We start from the raw sequence: 20,314 nt of genomic DNA, 5'->3' as shown, positions 1-20,314 counted from the left end.
GGCCCCGCCCCGCTTATGCACACTCCGCACGGGCGCCGCGGTCTGGAAGAGCGGGGCCCAGGGCCTCAGCCCGCGCAAGCGCAGTGCGCTCCGATCGTTCAGGAAAAGCCCCTGCCCTTGGCCGTTGGCCCCACGCAGGCGTACTTCGCGTGTCCTGCCTCCCGCAGTTGTTCGAACTGGGACTCTGCCTCCCTACTGTGCTGCTGGTCTCCTGTTTTGGCGGAGCCGAAGTGCCGGGGCTGCCAGCGGGACCGGACACAGGAGAAGCGGTGCCTGCAGACCATCCTAGCCTGAGGACGGATGCAAAGGTTTCTGGAGCCAGGACCCCCGTTCTCTTGCTTTTCTTGTAGTAATGCAGTTAACCGCACCTTCTACGCTACGAAGTGTGAATCATGTGTCATTATTTCCACTTGACAAATGGGAGCAGAATGATTACGTTTGTATTTCACTAAAAGGAAGTTTGAAAGTTAAAAGGTAAATTGATGACGTTAGTAACCGTGACTGTGTAGTGGTCTCGCCGGGGGGCCTGGGGAAGCGCGAGAAGACAGCGTGCAGGGCTTCGGTTTTCACGGAGACGGATGTTGGCAATGTTTGAACAACAATATGAAGGTATTTAATACGTTGAATTGTACATTTATAAATGGTTAAGGCGGTAAATTTTATGTTACTTGTATTTTACCAAAATTTAAAAAAAGGAACAGGAACACAGATAATATGAAGAATGAAAAAAGAATTCGCTGCAGATTCTATCCATTATTACATAACGTTATCAAAAATATTTGACAAGTTAAATTCCACAAATTTCTTGAAAAACAGAAATTAGCAAAACTGAACGAGAATATTTAGAAAACCTGTGTAGTTCTATATCTGGTAAAGGAATTGATTTCATAATTTAAAACCTTATGAAGAATGCTCCAAGCCGAGATGGCGTCACTAGCAAATGCTTCCAAACAAATAAGGAGAAAATAATACCAACGTTATACAAATTCTTCCAGAAAATAGAGAAAAGTGAAATGCTTCCTAACTGGTTCTATACAGCCAGGCTAACACTGCCATAAAATGTTAGCAAAAATAATCCAATGATAATATAAAGTGATTGTATATTATGATCAAATGTGGTTTATGTAAAATATATTTATATCATTAATAAATTTGTTATTGTTTTTAAGCCCACAAAGAAAAGTCTAGACCCAAATGGTTTCAGTGGTGAAATCCATCAAATGTGTAAGCAAGAAATAATACCAATATTAAATAAAATTTTAAGAAAATAGGGATGGATACTTCCCAATTTGTTTTATGAGGCAAACATAATTCTAATACAAATACCTGACATACAAGAAAAAAATTACAGACTAATATCCCTCATAAAAACATGAACAAATCCTTAACAAAATATTAGTAAATCAATCCCAACAATATATACTGAGAAAATTAATGTAATTCACCATATTAACAGAATAAAGGAGAAAAAATATATAATCATTTCCATAAATAAGAAAAAGGACTTAACAAGAACACCTCCTATCTGTTAAAAAGCATCTACCAAAAACCCTATGACTAAATCATACTTAATGATGTTATATTGAAAGTTTTTATTAGAAACAAGGCATGCATATCCACTTTCACCACTTCTAGTCAACATTTTACAGGTGTTCGTTGACGGCAAAATTATGCTCAGAGACTAAGAGTGTCTTTGCCAATGATTTATTTAACATAAGTTTGCAGCTGGAATTATAATACTATCTCCCAAGGCAACATCACACAGGATAATATCTTTTAATAAGCGAATACAGAAATAGGAGTATATGCCAAACTAATGATAGATTAATTATGCTATTGTTCCAGGCAAAGGGGAGATGAAAGAAAGTAAGTCCAAATTTAATTGAGGTGGACCTTTCTATGAGTTGAGTTGGTTCTCAGAAGAGCCAACCAACAGCTGATGTCCAGCTGCCAGAACTCATTGAAAGTCCCTTGTAACTAGAGCACAATGTTAGTGGAACCAAGGTGCCAGTATTGACAGGCAAGGGAGTCTTCTTCTTGGGCCACTGCACGGTTTACCACTGCTGGCAGGGAGCAGCCTGGCCCAAGATCTTCAGAGAGCTATTTAGATCAGCAAAAAGTAGCCTTGCCCAGACTGAACACTCTCAGTAAGCCCTCACAGACTCTCGGTGTTCAAGTTTAAGTGGTCGTTACATCACAGTCGCTCCACCACATGTTCATATCAATAAGTACAATAATTTTGATGACATCATCCTGACACAACACCCCCCATGTAAACAAATTTGCCTTTAGATCAAAACAACTTCACTTAAGCCATAATAAATAGATTTGAAATCATAACAAACCAATACACAACAGGAAATCCTGACCAGCACAATGAGGCAAGTAAGGCAATAAATAAATAAAAGGAATAACTATTAGAAAGGAAGACATAAAATTATATACTACTAGAAGTTTGGCTCCAATTTATACATCCTTATTTTTCATATTCTCTATTTCCTTTGGTACACTCTTTATTTAAATCTCAAAATAATTAACTCATTCCCCCCTCCTGGAAATTCTTGTTGGAGATAGTTCAGCCTCACAGAAATATTTTTTAAATCAAGGTGTATGAATCCTCATTTGTTAAGTAATTTTAACAATCAATTGACTAGGTTGGTGGTGGTGTTCATTTAGCTTAGTGTGGTTGAATACTATTCTGGGCCCACAAGGGGACAAAGTTACAAAAATAGGTGATGACAACAGAGTAAATTTAAAAATGTTCCCATTGAATAAAAAACCAAAGAGGCTATTATAGTGATTCTTTTAAACTTTAAAGCTGACGTGATTTTATGGCAAATTTCCAAGAGTTCTAAAAGTTATAGAAAATACATACTCAAATAAATGCTTGCGACAGTTCCACCAGAGGGGAAAACGTGATTTTCCTTTTGATGCCCATCCCTGGCATCAGTTCAGCACTTCCTCTCACATTTCATGGAGACGCAGCTCCCTGGGCAAGAAACCTCACACACACAAAGCAAGGCTGAGGAAAGTGTGCTCGTTGTGCTCCCAGCTCCAATTCCTTCTCAAAATTAAAAAAAAAAAAAGAAGAAGAAAAAAAAAAGAAAAGTTCAAAAACAAAAACAAAAGCCTTGTTGTTTCGGCTGGCCCTGACGTTGCCATGGATCCAAAGCAAACCCCAGCAGCTCTGCTCACGCTGGGCTGCCCTTCTGGAAGGGAGCAGCAATTTTGGAGTAACTAGTTAGAAACCAAATGGATTCATGGAATTTGATGTGATATAAAAATAATAAAACATGATATTCACAAAATACAGATACGCTATCACGGTTTGCCAAATCGGGGCCTCCTGGACTCAGTATTCTAAATTAGCCAGTGAGTTCATTCTGCACTTTTGGACTTTCACATGCTGGCTCAAGAGAAACCTCTGTCCTGTTCTTTGCTTTGCTTTGTCTATCTTCTGTACCAGGAATTCATGTGACAGGTCCAGATTCTTTTACTAGACAAGAATAGTACCTTTTATGACAGTAATGACCGTTGAGTGCATTAGGGACTTGACATGTGTGTGCACGCAAAATTTCATTTACTCCAACAATCCTCTGAGGGGTACTGCTTTTCTGCTGTCACTGAGGCTGAGAGAGGTTAAGACATTTGCTAAAGGTCTTGCCATAGAGACAGGATTTGAATCCAGCCCCATGACTCCAGCCTCGAACCCTCACCACTGGCCACCTGGGGCTGGTAGCAGCCTTCTTTAGATCAGGAAAGGCAATTAATTCTCATCGCCTCCACCCTTTCAATTACTACAACATAAGCCTTTGTCCCTTCTCCCACGTCGGTTTGGAACACAGGCGTCCTTTTCTCCCAATGGGCATCGGAGACCTCATGAGCAGCTTGGTGGTGGATGGTACTGTCCTTTATGCGGAGAACAATGTTGCCCCCCAAGGTCTTATCCTCCTGGAAAACTCGAGCCAGAATGACTCTTCCTGCACTATGAACAGACCCAGCAAGGAGGCTTAGGTCTGCTAACTGAATTGGTGCTAAAAGTTTGCTGAGTAGATCAAGTGGGGGAGGCAGGTGGAAGGGAGAAGGAGCCTCTAAGTGATGGGGGAAGAACTTGGCAGAAGCTTTGTGCCCACTGCCTGGATGGAGAAGGCACTCCTCCCTGGGAAGTGGACCCCCTTCCCTACCACGACTCTCCCTGAAGCCAACCCCTCAGCAGACCTTTACTATTAGGTCTCACAAGGTGCCTTTGGCACTGACAGCCAGCGACTGTAGCCTAGACACGGGAGGGTCTGAGCCTCCGTCATCTCCTCCCAGTTATCCCCAGTTCTGCAGATGGAAATGCTGGGCATTTCTCAACAGTGCCGAGAACACTAACCAAGCAGATGGCTCTTGGCGACAGAGACGGCAAAGCCAGAGGAGTCGGCCCAGTGTCACTCACAGTAGACACCTTTCTTCAAGGATCGCACACAGCCAGGTAGTGATCGCTATGCAACAATCAGCCTCTGTTGGTTTTCTGTCTCTCTAAGTGTTTTTATTATTTGGGCAACAGTACATATGCCTTTTCTAGGCGGGCTATTTATATTTACAATGTTATTACCTCATGTGATACTGTGAAATACATATTTGGTGTTAGTCCTGGTTCCTGGCACAGAGCTTCCATTGTAAAGCCCTGTAATTCCCTGGAGGATGGGTGAGAGGAGCACCTTCTGTTACTCGCAATGAGCCCCTTTCAACCACACCTGAGACTATGCTAATGAGGTGACTGTAGGCTCCTAGACAGCTTCAGGATGGGGGCTGGTCACCCGGGAAACCAACCTTGCTATTAGGGGGTTGGACCTTTCAGCCTCCCCTCCAAACTCAGGGGCCAGTAACTCACCAATGACCAGGGATTGAATCAGTTGTGCCTATGTAACTGGACTTCCATAAAACCCCAAAAGGTTGGGGTTCAGAGAACTTCCAGATTGGTGAACACATGGTGGAGGTGCTGGGAGAGTGATTCACCTGGAGAGCATGGACTCTCCGCCCCTTCCCCCATAACTCGCCCTACGCATCTCTTCCATTCGGCTCTTCCTGAGTTACAGGCTTTATAATAAACCAGTAAAGGTAAATTAATTGTTCCTCTTGAGATTTTTGAGTTGTTCTAGCAAATTCTTGAACCTGAGGAGAGGGTCTTGGGTACCCTCAATTTATTGGCAATCAGTCAGAAGTACATGTGATCCGGGATCCGCAACTGATGTTAAGTGGGGGCAGTCCTGTGGGACTGAGGCCCTAACCTGTGGGGTCCGCACCAACTCCAGGTAGATGGCATCAGAATTGTCCCAAATTGTAGTACACCATGCTGGTGTAGGAAAATTGGTTGATGCAAGAAAAAACCCACGCGTTTCATGTCAAAAATGTTCTGTTGGTTAAAAAAATAATTTAAAAAATTTAAAAAATCATAGTACATTAGTTTGGGGATTTTATATATTCAAAAAATAACTATTGATTTCAGGCATCAGCACTCTTGATTTCCTCCATTTTGTTCCTGCTGCTAAGTTTACATTTCTCATACAGTATTTTTAAAATTTTTTAAATTTGTATTATTTTTTAATCCTCACACAAGGATATTTATTTTATTACTGGTTTTAGAGAGAGAGGAAGGGGGAGAGAGAAAGAGAGAGAGACACTGCTGTGAGGGAGAAACAATAATAGGCTGCTTCCCATACACGCCCCGACCAGGGATCGAACCCACTCTGTAGGTCTGTGCCCTGACCAGGAAATGGAATTGCAGCCTTTTGGTGTGCAGGACAATGTGCCAGCCAACTCAGCCACCCAGCCAGGGCTAAATTTTTTATTTTGAAATCATTTTAGACTAACAAAAGAGTAGTAAAAAAAAATTAATAAACTATTTTATTTATTTTTGTTGTTGTTGTTGCCTAAGGTGTCAGTCTGGGTCTATTCAAGAGATGGAAACCACAGAGTAATTTAAACAGGGCAAGTTTCACATAAAGAGTTACGAGATTGCCACAGGACGGTAACTACACAGAGAACTCTAAAGGGCAGGCTGTGGCTGAGAGAGAATAACCAAGGGAGAAACAGACTTGGAAGAGGGACCCCTCCCCAAGCCCGGGGTTCATACCGCATTGGAGAAGTCTGTCTGCCCAGGCCAGAGCTGATCCGCAGGTGGGAGCAGCAGGAACGTCTGCTGGGACGGGACACTGCCATGGCCCTAGTGTCCTGCACATTACTGCCCGGGCACGCCAAGGAGACGAGGCCTTGCCACGCTTCATCCAGGCTAGTGCTCAAGGCTGTAGCAGGGAGCAATCCTGAGGAAGGAGGACGAAGGGCGGGTCCATTGCTACCTGGTGTGGAAGTGGCAACACCCGCAGCTCAGCGCGCCCTCCTAGGACACATGCCCTGCACGTGCACACCCTCATGCAGGCCCCTCACAGCCATGGGCCGGGGGAACCGACGTGAACTGGGAGCTCTGGCCACGGGTGCTCCTGTGAGTGAACTCTGGCCCAAGAACCTCATGCCTCCTGCCAGCATCTGTGAAACAAGAACATGCCAACTGGTTAGCTTGCCAGCAGGTAAAAGTGCAGCCCTTCACAGTTCTCAACACAACCCTACAGGGCGCAGGTGAGCCAAGGCTGGGGGTCGGTGCACTGAGGGGGCTGGGGTGCCACTGTGAGTGTGAGCCTGGGCTTTGCAGTGACCACACCAGAACGGTCATGAGAAACAACCTCCAGGGCCCAGGCAGGCTGAGGCTGGTGCGTGGATATGCAGAGCGTGGGGAGCTGATGTGAAGGCAAGTTCTGGAGTGTGCTGCGTCCACATCGGTAGAACCAGGGTGAAGTGGCCACCGGGGCCCGGCCAGGCTGCAAGGTCACCAAGGGCTACCCTCTCTGGACATGTGGCTGGAGCAGAGCACCACCAGATACTGTGAAGGACTGTGAAGAAGGAGTAAGGCAAACAAACCACAGAAATGAGCCCTTGCCCCTTTTAACGCCCTCGCTACAAAACTTCACATCACACTCATTGTGAGGAGCTGCAATTAGAGAGTCTAGTCCATGAACACCATGCAGGTGCTGAAGCAGAGAATCATACCTGAAAGGCAATAAATCTATAGGGGGCACCGTTCACCCTTTGGCTACTCAGCATTCATTAGCAACATTCTACACATTTGGTCTCCCTCACAACAACTAAATAATTCTATATCTCTCCCTAAAGAGACAAAGCCATCTTTGTGACAAATGAAGAAGTTATTCCCCAAATGAGAAGATGCACAGTCCCAATGGTCATGTATGCATTTGCTATACTTACTCCTCAAATTCAGTAACGATTCCACTGAAAATTCAGTTACCTCAAGATTAAACTGAAATGCTAACCTACAACAACTTGTTTATAAAATAAAAAATTGGGGAGAAGAAAATGGTTAGTGAATAAACACATGCATGTAAAAAGCAAAAAATGCAAAGCCGTTAACAGTGCTCACTTGTGTAACTGGTAGTGAGGCTGCAGGTAAGTAGCGTCACGGCTTCCTTCCTCAGCTGTCCATTCCGTATTTTCTTTGCCCTCAGCAAGAGCCCACCCGGGGTTCCTTAGTGGGTAGGGCCAGCCAAAGCTTCATTTCTGAAGGACCTGAGTTTTCAGTAGCCTCGCTTTATTTTTATTTTTTTTTGGTTGCTGTTCCTGTTGTCTTCCATTAACCTTTACCACTGGTCATGGAAGAATTAGAGAGATGCCCCAATTGCCCTAATGCTCCTGGGCGCCATAATTCTCCTGACCTCCACTCTGTTGCAGTTACCCAATATCCCCGTTGGTAACTGGGCTCAATCACTCAAGCCAGTAAATTAGCCCTTTTGTTTTTTGACTGTTGGTTCAGAGGCATAAGAAGCCCAAAGTGGCCAGGTGGCAGTCTCAGCTTCCAATTCAGTGGGACCATCACTATGACGCCTGCTGGAAGCATTCCCCTCTGGAGACCAAGATCTCCAAACCATCTCGAAGTTGCCAGGACAAGAAGCAGAACTTCTGCAAGTAGGTTACAGAGAGTACTAGTGAGAGGAGCGTTCTGGCTGTGGGGACATAACACCACACTATGGCCCCTGATCCAAAGTGTATTTTGTATCCTGTAACATAGCCCCCACCCTTTCAGGATGTTGCCTCCCATCTGGCACTATAACTGACTCTTCAGGAAGCTATTCCACCTTTCAAGTGAGTCAGCCCTTTCTGAGTTATGGGACGTGTGATAAAACCACTTAATTTCATGGCCATGAGTCCATTGCTCCACTTCCTTTCCCTGAAATGAGCTTCTTGATCACATGCAATGCTGTCCAGAAGGCCATTACACTGGATAAAGCTTTTGTGATGTCACGGGTGTTGGTGCTGGCAGAAGCAGGACAGACAGGGAAGTCAAATCCATACCCAGAACATATGACTATTCCAGTGAGCGCAGATCTCTGCCCTTTCTCTGATGGAAGAGGTCTGATGAAATTAACCTGCCACCAGGCGTCTGGCTGGTCGCCACAGGACTCAGTATTGGTCTTGGCTGCTGGCAGCTCAAGCACGAGCAGCAGCAGTAGCCGGGTTGGCTTTGGTGAGGGCAAGGCCATGACGCTGAGCATGTGCATCCAAGCCTGCCACCGGGTCACTTCACTCTTGGACACATTGAGCAAGCCCTGGAGTGGTGGAGGTCAGAGCTGGCTGAACAGAGTACTTGGACAAGACACATCTAGGGTACTGCCCAGGTTTGACACCCAGAGGGTGCATCACTTTCCACCTGATAATCCAGGGCCTCTTCTGCAGTGTGTGCCTGCTGATGGGCATTCACTGGGAACACGGTGTATTCACCCTGCACTCATTCAGAGATCCATCCACATGCCTCTTCCAGAGCCAAGTTTCCAACCCTGTTCTTTCCAGCTGTGGACCAAATATCAGGAGCCTCTCCTGAATTAATACACATCCATATACTGGCCATTTCTCGCTCCAGGCCCAGGGGACAACCCAATGTGCTGCTCACAGTTCAGCCCAAGAAGACTTCCCTTCACCACTGTCTGCGCCTTCAGTGGGGTCGCAGTACTGCATCTGTCCGTATCAGGGTGGGACCAGCGTACCCTGCAGACCCACCTAAAAGCCAGGCTCACATTTTTTCTTCCACAGTTAATAGCTATAAGAAACAGGCCGGGGGTCCAGGCTGGGACAACTCGGGTCCCAAGGCTCGCAGACCTGTGCTTTGTCCAGGCCACACTTCCAGGTGTTGAACAGACACGAAATTCCTGGTAAAACAGATGACAACAAAAAGTCTACGTCCACAGACATCTTTGGGCCTCAGATCCTTCGGTGGCCACGGTGAACCTGAGTCAGGAGGGCCCCAATTCTGGTTCAGGCATCTTTTGATGACTTCGGAGCCAATGTTTTTTGAACAATTGTCTAAAGGAATGCCTACCTTTTGGGTTTCTGCTTGGAGACATCTCAGGTGAGGTGCCACTGAAGATGGGTAGCAGGGAGGCTGGGCCTGGCTTCCCTGTGGTAGCTGTGGGGCCTCCGCCTCAGTGAGGCGCAGAACCTGCACCTTTGCAGAGAAGGGTACTTGGAGAGGACATGTCTAAGGGCACTGTCCAGGTGTGCGAGCGTTCATCCTGGGGTAGTGCCCGGCATGTGCTCTCAATCATATCGAACAAGGATTTCCCCCTAAATGCATCGAGTTGCTATTTTACCAGACACTTCAGTCCTTGCAGGTGCTGGGCTCAGTGGCTTCTCGAGGCAGCCCTGCTTAGCTCAGGGTACAGATGTCCATGGGCATCCTGCCTGCTGCTGGGGGCCAGACCGGGGGAGTTGGCGACAGGAGAGAGCTCAGAGGCCTCTCCGCTGGAAAACAGCGTGGGCCAGCCTGCACTTGGACGCTTCGCGTTCTTGGCTGAACATTTGCTTTGTTTGAATCAATTAATCCGGCCCTCTACTCTTCCCACCCCCAACTTTGCTTTTAGAAGAACATTAATATTCATGTATAAATTAAAAATAGCACAAAAAGCTGACTCCTCACTTCCTGCCCCACAGGCCGTTTTCTTCCTTGGCCCAAGTGCAGTCCCCGGGTGGCAGCTTGGTCAATGCGGCCCTGTGTGCAGGCCTGGCTGCCCCCGCCACCCCCACCCTGCCCTCGGTCCCCATTGGCTGCCTTGGCCTGCAGTGGGACTGCACAAGGGGCCGACGCCCAGACGAAGGAATAAAAGGCCGCCCCTGCCCACCTCTCCTGCCACTCAGGACGCTGCAGCCAGGAGGTGACCACGAAGAGCGACCAAGATCACAACGTGAGGGGGGAACCTGTTGTTTTGGGGAAGGGGTGGGCACCTGGGAGGGGTGGGGACCTGGGATGTGGGGGTTGGAGAGCTGGGTGGTAGTTAAAAAAGCCCCTTCAGGATAATTGCATTTCTAAAGTGTGGACCTTACAGCGGCATTGTGGACGTGACTGCCTCAAGGCTTGGCGGCTAGAGGTTCATTTTGCTCATGTTCTTATTACCATAAATCAGAGACACCGCAGGTCCGGGGCTCAGAGGTGATTGCTGACATTTTCCCAGAAGTACTACAAATATTGATTCTTCCTTCTCAGGAAGAGGAGGGTTTTGCTTCTTCAGGGCTGAGAATGGCAGGCATCCTGATGCTAGTTTAGTCCTGTCTTACAGATAAATGTTTTCTCTCTTCCTTGCTCCTGTCCCGGTCCTGGGTGTGTGACCGCTTCTCAGTGTTCCAGTTTCCCTCAAAGGGGAATGTCAGGGTCCTCTGGACACCACTCAGAAATTCCACAACAACTGAGTGGACTTTAGAAGTGGGTGTAAACCGGGTCCAAGAAATCAGGGTTTATGGTGGGTTTAACTGGCACCAGTCTTATCATTTCTCAGGGAACCGTCACATCATGTGTGATGTGTCCTTCTAAGAAGTTAAAGCCCAAAACTTCTCTTGTTTTTGACATAAAAAGATTAATGCAAGAATAAGAGGCTAACAGATACAGGAATAACATTCACAGAATGAAGTGAACCGGAAACATGGATATTTGATTTCCATTTCTCTGAAAAGATAAGCTTTAAACCATCAATTGTTTCTTAGTCAAAGGGAAAAACTTAACAGGAAAAAAATTTTAGTTAACTTGTAGTATGGCTATGAGGAAAATCATTTTATAGAGTTTTAAAATATATGAAGAATGCTTTATGCCTTTCCTCTTAAAAATCTCACTAGTCATATTAAAAAAAAAAAAGTATTTACATTCCTTTTCCCCAAATCATCATGGACTTTGAGAAGCATCAGGATAATGTTAAAGTTTTTGGGGTTGTTTGTTTTGTTTCTTTTTTCAAAAACTGATTTGAGAGAGAGAAAGAAAGGGGGGGAGAAAGAGAGAGAAAGGGAGGGAGACATCAATTTGTCATTCCACTTACTTATGCATTTATTGGTTGATTCTTGTATGTGCCCTGACATTAACCCACAACCTTGGTGAACTGGGACAATGTTCTAACCCACTGAGCTACCCGGCCAGGCCTTGTTTTGTTTCTTTAAAAAAAAAAAAAAAGAATCAATAGTTGAAACTTGAGTGCAAAGGATAAGAAAGTAGGAAATGATACAGACTTTAATCCATCTGTATTGTTCTATCTACATATGATATATCAAATTATTAGGGACTTGAGAGCAAAACGAAATATACTGATAATTAATAGCATGGCTTGAGCCAAAATCAGGCCAAGCCAAAAATCCTCCGTTCTCTTTCCCTTAGGAAGTCAGAAATAAATAAAATTTTAAATTTTTTATTCCAAGTTATTTTTAAGATGCAACATATTCAACATGGGAATGGTTTTTCAACAGTTTGATGTAACTCTTGTATTTATTTTTAACTAGTATAGTGCTGTTTCTTTAATAAGAATTCAAAGTCAAAAGTTAGTATATTTCTCCTAAGTGTCTCAGTTTTGTGAAACAATTGAAAAACTGTCCTTTGTAAAATATGCCTGACTCCCAGAATTGAACAGGTATTTCTTCAGCTTACAGACCATGATACAAGGCGCATGTGGAGGGAAGCAGAACGTTTCTGACTCCCCAGAAACACTCCATGACTAAGTGACATTTCCCTCTTCACCGGCAGCAGCACCTCCATGGGTACTAAGTCGACACCTGGCGGTGGCACCTGCTGCACGTCTGTTCCCGTAGCAGAACCAGCTTAGCTATATAACCTGAAAATACGTTTTTACTTCTGGTTTGTCAAAGCACCTTTCACTGATCTTTAAAAAAAAAAAGAAGACTGTGACAGTTCTACCAATATTTATTTTTCCAGTAAAGATCTGTATTAAAAATGAGTTAAATTTATATATGAATTCAAAGGGAAACTAATTCCTCCATTTTATGATCCTTAAAATGTTTTGGAAGGACCTGCACTTTTCATACTGAACTTCTTGGTAATATTTATGCGCTGCTGTATGAATGGGATTCTCCTCCTGTCTTCCAATTATTTATTGAGACAATATGAAAATACCACTGATGTCTGTACCCTCGTTTGGCTCCTAGTCACCTTACTTCTTTCTGATTAAATCTAACAGCCCGCAGCCAGCCACCGCTGTGCTCACCTGCTCTGTCCCTGACTTGGAGCCCTGCAGGGCAGAGGGCAGCTGAGGGAGGAGGAGGCAGGGACCAATCCCAGCACCCTGTCCCTGCTCCGCCTCCAGACTTCTGCTGAAGTTTCCCACTAGCCAAACCCAACCAGAGAAGCCAGAGGGCCTGGGAACTTGTCAAGGTGGCCGAGAGGAACAGAAAAGGGGGTGGGAAAGAGCGCCCCTCTAAAAGGTGGATGGGAGAATGGTGACAGCTGAGCAAGTTCCCAGAATGCCCTGCTCTGAGCCTGACAGGGGAGATGCACCAAGGCCGGCCCAGCCCCCTCCTCTGGGTCAAGGTCTGTATAGGTAACATGTTAACTGTTCCACGTAACAAGGCAAAAAGTATGAAAAGGCATCTCTCCTCTGTGGACCCCTAGGATGTCTGAGCTGGAGAAGGCCGTGGTGGCCCTCATTGATGTTTTCCACCAGTATTCCGGAAAGGAGGGCGACAAGCACAAGCTGAAGAAATCCGAACTCAAGGAGCTCATCAACAACGAGCTTTCCCATTTTTTAGAGGTGAGTCTTGCTTTTTAAGATTGACAGTTTATGCATTCTCCTCTCCACTTATCAAACCACCTGGTGCACTCTCTCCTTCGAGCGGCCATGAAGGTGATTCCGGGTGTTTCAGGACTCCGAGGTGGCTTCTGAGAACGCGCGTGCACCACCGAACCCTCTTCACGGAGGCTCGCTCAGCTGGGCCCACTGTCTTCATTTTCATTTGTTTTGGGTATCGTAGGAGCACCAAGGAAAAACCACTGTACCAAAGACAAGTATAGATTTCAAATAATGCTGACTTTTCTCTGAAAAATCTAAGGACTTACAGCGATGATGGCAGAATGGATGGGAAATAGACTCATGACTTACCACTGACCATGGTGCACATAAGAAAGGTGTTAAAGATAAGCTTTTGTTTGGGGGAAAAGGGTTATTTTAGCTTTAGCTAGATGTTTAGCATCCCCCACGGTGATGAAGATGCTGTGAACTCAGCAAACATTTCCTGACCACTTTTATGTTCAATACTGGGAGACACAGGCCCAAGGACATGGCTTTTGCTTCTGAGGCACCCAGCTGGCACATCAGTGAAGGGCCACAACCTTCTTGACTGAAGGCATGAGGGCCCTGCCCCGGCTGGAGGCCTGAGGGGCTTACAGGGGCCTTCATAGAATAAGGGGCGCTGGGGAGCGGCCAGCTCCAGGTTAGGGCCCTGCCTCAGGAAGCGCACAAGGGCTCCTGGGGAGCCCCCTTCCTCAGGCGGGCCCCACTCTGGCCTGCAGTGAAAGGACGTCCCGAGACCTCATCGAGGACTCACTTCCCAACCCACTGGCACCGGCCCTTGGATCAGCCGCGCATCATCTCTACTGCACGTCAGCCTTGTGCCCTCGAGGCAGTGAACTACAGTCTACCTGGTACGGCCCTTCCCATAGTGCCCAGAACCAAGGTCACTGAAGTGACTGATCACACACAGGGGAACAGGCCAGCCAACGAACCAGTGCGCTAAAGTCCGACCAGTAGCTAATTCCGGGGAAGATACCAGAGCATCAGGGCAGGGTCCTGGGGCACGGTGACGGTGACGGGGAGCCACCCTGCCAGCAAGCTGAGCCTCTCAGCGCAGGGCGAGCCCCAGGCTCCAGCAGCAGGGCGGCACCCCCCATCTGCAGGTTTGCTGGGGGCCCCCTGTCCCACTCCCACCCCAACACCCCAGTGCTGTGAATGGCACCACCAGAGCAAAACAAGTGACCTGCAGGCCTGAGGTGGGTGGGCGGGGAGGTGGGGGGCGCATCCCCTAGTCTGACTCTGGGACTGGTTTCTCAGGCATTCACGTCCAGGTGGCGGCTGCCTCCCTCGCCTGTTGAGATACACAGTCCCCGCAATTCCGCCTTCTGTAAAAAGTCCCAGTTTCTTCTGTAAAAAGGATTGTTGCAAAGATGAAACCACACCGTGTTTTTCAAGTGCTTAACATACAGTGAAACTCAGTAACCAGTAACTGCTATTATTATTTATTTTAAAATATAGAAAAAGCTTAACACACGGTAACCACAATTTATAAAAGATAAGTAATTCAAGGGTAGCGTACCAAGGTACCACCAGGATTTGCTGCCCTGGTTTCATCAAGGTAATTTCAGTTTGGAGACAAACATATAACGTGACTGAACTGACACATTGCTGCCTTCCATCTTTTGGCCGCCCCGGCCAGCACCCCCCACCCCCCCGCCCGCCGCCGGAATCTCAGCCGATCTCATATTTTAGATTGAAGGCAGCCACGGAACATCACCCCTGACTTCTTCGGGCCAAGCAGTGCTGCTCTGGGGATTGGTTACTCTAAACAACCTGCCCTGGTGCTCTTCTTCAGTGCCCAATACCACATTCTCTCCACCATGTTTAGCGCCCTGTACTGTGTGTGTTCCTCAGAGACTTCGTAACGATTCACACAGCTTCTGTGTCGGGCGGAACTGTCAGGAAAAGTTCCATGACACCTACCAAGCAACTCAAGTGGCAAAAATAACACACGGGGTTAACAAATTTAGGGCATGTTCCCAAGAGTTACTTCCGCAAACAAACAAACAAAAAACCACTTTCAAAACATAAAAGTCCATGGAAGCCTTCACTTTAGGAACTTCCACACATAGAAACTGAAAAATTTAGGGGGGCCAAAAGTTCATTTTTCCTTTCACGCCGTTTGCCTATAATATACTCTGCTGATTGAGATGCTCTTCTTCTTTTCCGGGTGTTTTGTTTTAAGTAGAGTGAGAACAACCTGCAGGTTTCAGGTCTTGGTTGTTCCATTCAGCTTTTACAAATAGCCCAGGTCCCACCAGACCTAAAGGAAGGTGGGGAAGGCACAGATCCCCCCGCCAACAGGCCCCCGGTCATAGGAGAAATCTTTCTGGTATTTTGTATTTTATATCTTAGGTTGTTTCTGATAATGGATTTTTAAAACCAGCCATATTTTTAATCATGTTTTGATGGACTTAAATTTCATTTAAAAACCAGCTGGGTGACTGATCTCTCTTAGGAAATCAAAGAGCAGGAGGTTGTGGACAAAGTCATGGAAACACTGGACAACGATGGAGATGGCGAATGTGACTTCCAGGAATTTATGGCCTTCATTGCCATGGTTACCACTGCCTGCCATGAGTTCTTTGAACACGAATGAACTAGAGACAGCAGCCAAGCTGTTCCTGTAACAGAGGCGAAGGTCACACAAGGAAGCAGAAAGAAAGGGCTTGCAGGCTAGTAGGAGCTGAGCTTTCTGGCCCTGTTGTAGTAATTAGGAAGCTTGATTTACTTTGTGAATGAAAAATTGAAAACGTCTTTCCAAGGGCCGTCTGCAATGGCCCCTATCATTACTTCTGCTGCGTTAGGCATATGTGCTAGCTGACTGGTCCCAGGGACGCCTGGTAATATCATGTAGGAACGTCAATTCTCAGCCACAAAGCCTGTGCTATACTGGCTGCCATGGCTGTACAGAATCCTAACCCAGAACAAACAAAACTAATTACCAAAAAAAGACTGAATATTTGTGGTTTCCTTAAGTCTCCGCTACATTTGAAACTACAAAGCTCTGTCCACCCTTTGAAAAAAAAAAGGCTGCCATTTCTTAAATTTGCTCATCATCAGTGCAAATGGAACCTAAAGTAGTTAGATGGTGTAACAATGCTGTCCCACTAGCCCATAGCACACTGTCTCATTTAGATCCCTTTTGCTATGGTGAGCTGTGATTACTGAGTAGATGCTTATTTAATGCTAACAGTTCTAAATGGAAAAATGTCTCATAAACCAACAAGTCCTGAAACTAATCAAAACTGAGAATCAAAATTCTACATATTCTACATTCAGTGGAATTGTGATGGGCTCACACTTTGATGGATCTGTGGGGCATGTGTTTTTGCAGGAGGATGGTTGGGTTCACGACCAAGGTTTCAGATCAGCCTCTCTGGAGTTAAGTGCACTGCAAGTCATTTCGTCTCTCCAGTCTCCTTTCCTGTCTGTGAGAGGATGGGTTACTACCGATGTGTCTGTCTGTCAGTGAATGTCACTCCTGGCTTGTCTGTGCTGTTGACAAAGTCGGTGTATTTGGAAAGCTGAACTTTATGTTTTTGCATCCATGGATTCAAAGAAATCAAGTTTCAAATAATCAAGTTACTAATACTAAAAGTCACTTCCAGGAAAATTCAAATTAATCTTATCCGCCTCTTTTTCTGTTTTGTTTCTTTAAGGACACAGCTTCATAAAACAACTGATCGCTTGTATTTGCATTAAATAAAAGCACTGTGACAAGTCTCCGTAGCCGTTAAACATGAAATAAAAGCGAAATACGTACCTGCAAAACTGGGAAGAGGAATCAAGTCGAGGTGGCCTGCAAGGCTGGAGAGGCCAGGGCGGGCGCGAAGGTGGGGAGGAGCACCTTTGGATGGGGGCGGGGCGCGGAGGGACGGGTAGGGGTGAGGAGGAGCGTGGAGGGGCAGGACGTCGGGGAGGCGGGGCGGGGCGTGGAGAGGCGGATTGGGCAGGAGAGCGCCGGGTGAAACCACCTCCCCTCTCCTTTTTCCGCCCGCCCGCTCCGGTCAGTAACCTTCTGTCCGGTTGGCGTTACGTAACCTTCCCTAGACCAATAGCCGCGCAGGGGAGCTGTGATTGGCCCGGACAGTCACCTGCGGGCCTGAGCGGCTTCGAGACTGGAGGGGTCTGGCCGGGGTCTCGGCGGGCAAGGACCTGAGGTGTCCGCGATCCGCTCTGCCGCGGGCTCGGCCCCACCCCACACGCTGCGGCCTCCGCGGTCCTCTTGCGGGACGTGTGGGGCGTCGTCACTGCTCCTTGGCAGGTTTGGTCCCGCGTGATCAGTGGCGCCTGCTGGACCCTCGGTCCTGGTCGTAGACCCAATAGGGAAGGCTGGGCGGTGGTTGTTTCAGAATTTACCCCCCGGGGGTGTCGCCCACGTGGCTGGACTGGGCGAGCTGCGCCTCCGGGTAGACCCCAGCTCGGCAGCCCCGGCAGGGTGATGTTTAGGGCTCCCCAGACAGCCCCCCGGCTCAACAGGTGCATCAGCACCAGCACCCCCGGGGAAACGCAAACCCTGCGGTGGAGGAGCCCCTCGCGCCTGTTCCTGGGGAGATGCCCGCCTCGGGGTACACAGGGCGCAGCCAGGAGAGTGCCGGGGGGTACAGCAGGGAGTGGGGGCCCCCAGGGCAGGGGATGCTGAGAGGAAGGGGCCAAAGACACTCGGCCTAATCTCCAGGCAGGGGGCGCTCCAGGGCTCTCCAGCAGGAGAACGGGAGCAGGGGCGGCGACCGCGGGGCATCTCTGAGAGATGGCAGGCAGGAGAGGAGAAGTGTGGGCCAGTCTGAGAGCTGTTCAGGACGACCAGCGTGAGCAGACGTCGGGGGCACCGTCCGCTGCCTCTCACCCCGGGGGGAGACGCTGTTCCTCAGGGGTTCCGGGGGGCTTCCTTGCACCAACTGGTGAGCGTCAGGTTGTGAATCGTCCATCCTCCTCTGACCTGTCCTCAGCTGAGAGGGTCCCGCTCCCACCCGGAGGCACTGTCTGGTTCCATGAATGAGTGGTCATAGTCCCCACACAGCCTGCCGGCTGCTGCCGCCTCAAGCATCCCCAGGGAGAATCAGGTCTCTATAAAGGGAGCTTTGCGTTTTAAATGACCTCCGCCATCGCAGGCTGCGTTTCCCATTACGATCCAGATCAGCCACAGAGAATTCCTTGTGCCCCATCTGCTTATCAGTTTAATCCAAAGGCTGGGCCACAGTAGCCCAGAAAATGTCCCTGGCAGCAGCATCGAGGCTCTCAGGGCAGGCACAACAGCGGATCCCGTTTGTTGGCCCAGCACTGACAGCTGCTCTTGAGGGGTCTGGAGCCTGCAGAGACCTCCACCCTCAACCACAGTGGACCACCCCAGCATTCGCTGCTGTCCCTGCCCCCGGTCTGGGCAACACAACTGACATGTTCCTGCCACTGAAAGGAGGAATCTTCATCTCACGGTCGTGGGAGGGGAACACACTGCCTCCGGTTCCCACACAGAGACCCACTGCACCCCATCCTTGCCTCCCAGCAGGCACGGAGACTTCAGGAAGGCCCCTGGGTTCTGGAGCCCTGGGCCATTCTCCCTCCTTTGCCCTGGCCCTTTCGGGCAGGGGCAGGGAGAGGGGGACTGAGGTTGGACAGGCCTGGGCTCCCCTTGCCCTCCTCACCTTCTCCGGCCCTGGGGTCAGGACCAGAGGCCTCTGCCAGCTGGCTCGCTCCCACCTACCATTCTGTATCACCCCTCCCCCGACCCTTGGCCCTGCCCAAGCAGACCCTGTTCCTAGCAGCAGCCAAGGGAAGCTGGCTATCCCATGCCTTCGGGCCACCTTGGGGCCCTGCTCTGGAGGTCCCCCTTGTAGGCGGTCTGTATCTGCAGCATGACACCCCTGGGAGCGTCTCCCTGCAGTTCCACCCTGCAGGCCCCCGCCAGTCTCCAAGGCAAAAGGGGCCCTTCAGCCCTCACACACCAGCTGAGGCCCTGGAAGGAGTCCAGCAACTCTTCCAAGGAAGCTCTAGGAAGGCCCCCATCTCTGTCCCATGAGGCCCTGGGCTTGACTGCTGTTGTTTCAAGCACATAATAAAGTTTTATTTCTAGTTCAAATTTATCACATTTATTCAAATTCAGTCAAAAACAGGCAGTTTTGATCAACACCAAAGATAAAAATTAGGAGCATAGGTGACAATTACAATCTTACGTGAGCCTCAGCAGCCAGTTTACATGTGCATTTTTAAAAATTATTTTATTGTTCAAGTACAGTTGTCTCTATTTTCCCCTTAACCCACCCACCCCCACCTCCCACCCTCACTCCTGCCCCGCGTTGGGTTTGTCCATGGGCCCTTTATACATGTTCCTTGATGTGCAATTTCTTATTGGTTGCACAGTATTGCCATTTTCTTGATCAGGATGTTTAAATTTGGAGATTTCATCCCTCTCTGCCCCAGACACAGCTTGGATTCTTGTAATTGCAGATAGATCTGGCCAGATGAGATCCTGGCAGAACCCCTTTTTCCCTGCGTTTGATGAGAAAAAGACTGGCCTCTCCCCTAAGAATGTGAAAAATAAACACCATTCAAGCAAATTGGCAGGAGGCTAAGCAGGGAGGTTTGGGCACAGGCTGGACCTGGGGAAGAGCCAGGATGAGGCTGGCAAGCTCTTCAAGAACAGACCCTGATGTCCCCAGCCTCCCTTGAGGACCCCCCACCCCCACGCCAGCCCACCTCACCCCTGCATGAATTTAACATGCAAGTCCCTGGGAACCTTTCATACCATGGAGGCTGCTCCTGAAATGCTCCTCTCTGTGAGGGGCTGGGGGTGGACACGGGAGGGAATGCTGGGTCATGTGGGCTGCACAGCTCCTTCCACACAAAACTCTGCTGGCGGCCCATTAAAGACCCCAGGCGCCAGGCCTCCCAGGTCTGGGATGGGGCCGTGCTTGGCTGTGGGACTGTTTTAACAAGAACGCGGGCAATTCTGATCCTCAGGGAAGTTAGGAAACACTGTTTCGCTGTTGGGAGTCCAACCTTTTGGCGTCTCTGGACCGCACGTTAGATACACAAACACTAACAAAAACTGATGAGCAAAAAAAAGATTTTAAGTAAGTTTACGATTTCGTGTTGGGCCGTGGGCCGGACACCCCTGGATGGTCCTTCCAGAGGAATTGTGCCTTCCCTGCCTG

At 48.2% G+C, this 20,314-nt stretch overlaps 1 protein-coding gene across 2 annotated transcripts; it reads left to right on the top strand.

The window, feature by feature from the left end:
• The first annotated feature begins 10,171 nt into the window (after positions 1-10,171).
• On the top strand, positions 10,172-16,886 carry S100B (S100 calcium binding protein B). 2 transcript variants are annotated; one of them, XM_054579447.1, is made up of 3 exons: positions 10,172-10,286; positions 12,983-13,121; positions 15,619-16,886. In XM_054579447.1, the coding sequence occupies exons 2-3, from the start codon at positions 12,984-12,986 to the stop codon at positions 15,757-15,759; spliced, it is 279 nt and encodes a 92-aa protein (XP_054435422.1). In that variant the 5' UTR covers positions 10,172-10,286; position 12,983; the 3' UTR covers positions 15,760-16,886. The 2 variants fall into 2 exon arrangements, with proteins under 2 accessions (XP_054435422.1, XP_054435429.1); XM_054579454.1 differs by lacking the exon at positions 10,172-10,286 and adding an exon at positions 12,719-12,901.
• Positions 16,887-20,314: the final 3,428 nt, after the last annotated feature.

This window comes from Pteronotus mesoamericanus, unplaced genomic scaffold (genome assembly GCF_021234165.1).
Source record: "Pteronotus mesoamericanus isolate MK-2021 breed Mesoamerican mustached bat unplaced genomic scaffold, CSHL_Meso_final contig_116, whole genome shotgun sequence".
In the NCBI taxonomy this organism is placed as follows: domain Eukaryota; kingdom Metazoa; phylum Chordata; class Mammalia; order Chiroptera; family Mormoopidae; genus Pteronotus; species Pteronotus mesoamericanus.
The sequence above is the reverse complement of the archived record's forward strand: the minus strand, read 5'-3'. Positions and strand labels throughout refer to the sequence as shown.